The following is a 5,137-nucleotide window of genomic DNA, read 5'->3' as shown; positions in this document are numbered from 1 at the left end:
TATAGGTGGTTATTGAATTGTGATATTTGTTTGTGGGATGCGTGTTTCGTTAGGTTTGCTTTGATGTTTGACATTAGTTTTGAGTAGATATATATAATAGTTGTTTGATTCACACAATTAGAGATGCATATTGTAAGTGTATTTTGATGTAATGTGAATACATACTTTTAACTTTATTAAATGTTAATATATATATATATATATATATATATATATATATATATATATATATGTTATTTTTGATATGTATGTTATTTTTGTCTTTGTCATTTTACTAACCAAAAGTCCACTGTGACCTATAATAGGTTATATTGTTTGAATAATGTGTTTTGACTGAAATATTCTTACTAATCACATATATGGATTGATTTCAAGGGCACTTTGGTCTATTTGCAATCTCTACAGTGAAGGCGCCATTTTTGCTATAGAAATAAAAATAAGTGTTTAATCAAGTCGTTATTAATAAGGAAAATACCATATATAGAATTTATATTTTAAGTAGCTCTATATCTATATTTATTACGAATGTTATTTAAAATTATCATTACCCGTATACTACATGGGTTTTAACCTGGTATGGAATAATATCGACCCAATAATTTTACCTAGTATCCATCCAACACATTGAAATCAAGGGTTGTCGAATGTTCCCTAATCGATACACACTTTGTTTGCATATGTGTTCTACAAGTGTCGATCTCAATTAAACCATTCTACTAAGGTAAAATATTGTGTTATTTAAAATTATACGTTACTTTAAATATTAAATAGAATGAACAATCAAAGTAGAAAGTGGATGTATGAAAGAAAAGATAATCGTAGTTGTGTATCCCGTGTTTTCGTACAAGGAGTGAAAATTTTTATAGATTTTTCTACCAGTCAATATAGGTTCATGGACCAAGATAAAATGAAATGCCCATGCATCACATGTCGTAACGTACCATATACAGAAGTTGATACGGTTAAGCATCATTTGTACAAGTTTGGTTTTGTTGAGGAATATTGGTTTTGGGATAAACATGGCGAAACATCAATTGATGATGACAATACGTTTTTTGGGGTGGATGATTCAAACACCAATTTTAGTGAAGGTGCATGTTCTTATAGAGAAATGGTCATAGATGCAATGGCTCCTGATTTTAAATAATAATAATCCTGAAGAGGAGCCAAATGCACTAGATAAAAATTCTTTGATATGCTAGATGCAGCCAATAAAGAATTGTGGCCTGGATGTAAAAAAGTGACACAACTATCTGCTGTAGCTAGACTATTGAATATAAAATCAGAGTATCACATACCTGAGCAAAGTTATGATGCTATCTGCCAGTTGATAAATGATGTGTTACCGGAGGAGGATAATATGGTAGGTAGTTTATACGAGTGTAAAAAGTTAATACAAGCACTAGGTTTTCCTGTGGAGATGATTGACTGCTGCAAATCTGGATGTATGATATATTGGAGGCAAGACAAAGATCTTTATCGGTGCAAATTCTACAATGCAGATAGGTACAAACGGTCAAAAAATTTGGCCAGATGTTCTCGCGTATCCTTCAAGAAAATGCATTACTTTCCTTTGACTTAAAGGTTGAAGAGAATGTATGCTTCACAAGCCACAGCCGCTTCCATGCGATGACACTCTGAGAATCATGGACATGATGCTGGAGTAATGTGTAATCCATCCGATTCAGAATCTTGGAAGCACTTTGACAAACATCCTTCATTTGCAGAAGAAGTACATAACATAAGATTAGGCCTAAGTACAGATGGGTTTGCACCACATGGAGCATTTGGAAAACAATATTCATCTTGGCCTATTATTATAACACCTTATAATTTGCCACCTTCTATGTGCATGAAAGAGCCTTAAATGTTTTTGACCGCACTTGTGCCAGGTCCGTCAAACCCTAAGCATAAAATAGATGTATTTTTGCAACCAGTTGTTGCAGAGTTTGAGCAATTATGGGAAGAAGGTGTAGTAACATATGATATATCTTTAAAACAAAATTTCCATCTAAGAGCAGCTTTGATGTGGACAATAAGCGATTTTCCAGCATATGCAATGTTGTCCGGATGGTCTACAACAGGTAAGCTAGCATGTCCACATTATGGGAAACATACACAAGCATTCAGACTAAAGAATGGTAATAAGATGTCATGGTTTGACTGCCATAGAAGATTTCTACAGGTAAATCACCCATATAGAAAGGATAAAAATAAGTTCAAGAAGAATCGTGAAGTGATAGAAGGTCCTCCTCCAAGTAAGAATGGTGAACAAACTTTAAGGGAGATTGAACAATTAGGTTTGGTAAAAGTGACTGAACTAAATGCTGATGATGTAAACAAAAGATGTGGCGATCATGGTTGGAAAAAGAAAAGCATATTTTGGGATTTACCATATTGGAAAACAAACCTCATTAGACATAATTTTGATGGTATGCATATTGTTAAAAATGTATTTGAAAACCTTTTTTTACACTGTAATGGATGTCAAAGGGAAAACGAAGGACAATATAGCATCCAGAAGAGATCTGAAGCTCTATTGTAGGAAGGGAAAAGGAGTCGAAGATAATGAAAGAGCATACTACACTCTGGACAAGAATCAAAAGAAAGCCATATGCCAATCGGTGGAGAAGTTGCATTTCCCCGATGGTTATGTTTCTAATTTGGGGAGGTGTGTTGATTTAACAGGGTGTAGACTGTTCGGAATGAAAAGCCACGATTGTCATGTTTTTATGCAAAGATTGATGCCAATTGCATTTCGTGAGATGTTGCCAAAACAAGTGTGGGAAGCATTAACAGAGTTGAGTATTTTCTTCAAAACATTAATAGCAACATCAATCACAACAAAAGACATGGAAAGGATTGAAACCGAGATCCCAATAATATTATGTAAATTAGAGACCATCTTTGTCTCTGGTATTTTTAACTCCATGGAACATTTACCAGTACATTTGTCATACGAAACGAAGATAGCCGGTCCTGTCCAATATCGGTCGATGTATCCATTTGAAAGGTTTGTATGGTACATCATAATGTATGTTGCTATTTTTGTAAGCTTATTTAAATAATCTTCACTATAGGTATCTAAATCAGTTGAAAAAATATGTGAAAAATAAAGCTCGAGTGGAAGGGTCCGTTGTTAATGCGTACTTGCTACGTGAAGCATCAATATTTTTCTTTCATTATTTCGAGACTGGTGTCCCCACACGTAATAGAAAGTTGCCTCGAAATGATGATGGAGGAGGAGATGAGCAAGTGGATGCTAACAACGACATGTTAGATATATTTTCATATCCTGGGCGTCATTATGGAAGATTAACGAATAGAATGATGTCTGATGAGGAAGTGCATGCTGCCCAAACTTACATACTCCTTAACGAAGATAAGATCAAGCATTACATCAGGTTCATACGTAACATATGCATCACTTTTAATTATAATAATCATTTGTTGTGTAATTTCTATGATCGAATAACATTTACATGCATGATTTTGTTTATTACATTCATAGTAACTTTAAAATGTCATTGAAATGGTGATACAGAATATTTGAAGAACATATGAATGAACTTATGGGAGATATGGATGAACAGGTCCTTGCAGCTGAAGTTGATAAGAACTTTGCATTATGGTTTCAAAACTATGTGGGTGTTATTTTTGTATTTTTTAAAATTTATTATTTTTTGTTATGGTTATAATTAACTCTAATTAAGTGTTTTACCATTATTCATATAGGCATGTAAGATCCCGATAAACAACAAGTCTATATCTAACCTATCCAAAATGCCATTCAAAAAAGTGAAATTATATAGTGTATACTTTGTCAATGGTTACAAGTTTCACATAGAAGCTCATAGTCTGAACAAATCAACAACCAATAGCGGATTGTGTGTTAGTAGCCAAGGAGGTGATTATTATGGTAAGGTAGAGGAAATTTTAGAAGTCGAGTACCCTGGTTACCCAATTAAAACCACGATTTTGTTTAAATGTCATTTGTATGATCCAGCACATAACATAGGAGTTAAGGTTCACAAACAATATAACTTGGTCGAGATAAACGTCAAAAGGAAATACAACAAGTTCAAGCCATTTGTTTTAGCCATGCAAGCCACTCAAGTGTGTTACATTCCTTACCCAATTTTGAAAACAAACAACTCGGACTGGTGGGCTGTATTTAAAGTTAAACCTCGTGGTTGGACCGATGAAAATCATCCTCACAAAGACGTTGCTTTCCAAGAAGATGAAGTTGAATCAAATGAAATTATTATACCAAGTCTAGCCGATACAGACAATTATGATGATGATCACGAAATGTCAAGCAACGGTTCAGATAAGGAAAACAATATTGATGAAGAAGGTGAAATTCATGAGGACGACAATGATGGTATTCCTGACAGCGAGGGTAGTTATGAGTATAGTACATCGAGCAATGAAGAAGAAGAGGATGAAGAAGAAGAGGAGGAAGAAGATAGAGACTAGATGTTTTTGTGTTTAATGTCTTTTGAGATGAAGTTAATTTGTAATTTGGTTTAATATCAATACATAAATGTAAACTAGGAAGAAAGTTTGGGCTTCGCCCCGGGATGTTTTTTTGTGTTTTTTTATGTCAAAATGTAAAACTACTGACTGTAAAGCCCGAGAGTGTCAAAGTGGCTAAAGAATTGTGGAAAAAACCTAAATGTTTTTCGTGTATATTGTGCCAAATGTATAATTTTTTATAATAAGGACTAAAAGTGTCAAACTGGCTAAAACATTGTGGCAAAAATCTAAAGGTTTTTTGTGTTTTTTTACCAAAATGTAAAAGTTTTGTTTCCAAGGGCCAAAAGTGTCAAAGTTACCAAAAAAAATGTGGCAAAATTCTTAATGCCCAAAAAGTTCCTATTGCTAACTCTTTTGTGCTTATATATATATATATATATATATATATATATATATATGTATATATATATATATATATATACTAATGTATTACATTATAGATTATAATATATATGTTATTTTTGTCTTTTTCATTTCAACAATCAAAATTCCATTTCCATTTCAACAATCAAAATTCCACTGTTACCTATAAAAGGTTATAATATTTGAATAATGTGTTTTGACACAAATATCCTTAGTATTCACATATTTGAAATGA

General features: G+C 33.0%; 1 protein-coding gene across 1 annotated transcript; it reads left to right on the top strand.

Moving 5' to 3' along the window:
• Positions 1-1,867: 1,867 nt before the first annotated feature.
• On the top strand, positions 1,868-4,479 carry LOC145163429 (uncharacterized). Its single transcript, XM_079082268.1, has 5 exons — positions 1,868-2,432; positions 2,494-3,013; positions 3,081-3,404; positions 3,545-3,644; positions 3,736-4,479. The coding sequence occupies exons 1-5, from the start codon at positions 1,868-1,870 to the stop codon at positions 4,477-4,479; spliced, it is 2,253 nt and encodes a 750-aa protein (XP_078938394.1).
• Positions 4,480-5,137: the final 658 nt, after the last annotated feature.

This window comes from Lactuca virosa, chromosome 3 (genome assembly GCF_052849685.1).
Source record: "Lactuca virosa cultivar CGN04683 chromosome 3, Lactuca_virosa_CGN04683_v6, whole genome shotgun sequence".
Taxonomy (NCBI): Eukaryota; Viridiplantae; Streptophyta; class Magnoliopsida; order Asterales; family Asteraceae; genus Lactuca; species Lactuca virosa.
This window is presented reverse-complemented; position numbering and strand designations above follow the sequence as displayed.

Bases quoted from the DNA above. Each gene is read 5' to 3' on its own strand.
- LOC145163429 (XM_079082268.1), top strand. From the start codon at position 1,868: ATGTTTTTGACCGCACTTGTGCCAGGTCCGTCAAACCCTAAGCATAAA. The intron at 2,433-2,493 runs GTATGCATATTG...TGGATGTCAAAG, and splicing joins CATTAGACATAATTTTGATG to GGAAAACGAAGGACAATATA. The intron at 3,014-3,080 runs GTTTGTATGGTA...TCTTCACTATAG, and splicing joins TCGATGTATCCATTTGAAAG to GTATCTAAATCAGTTGAAAA.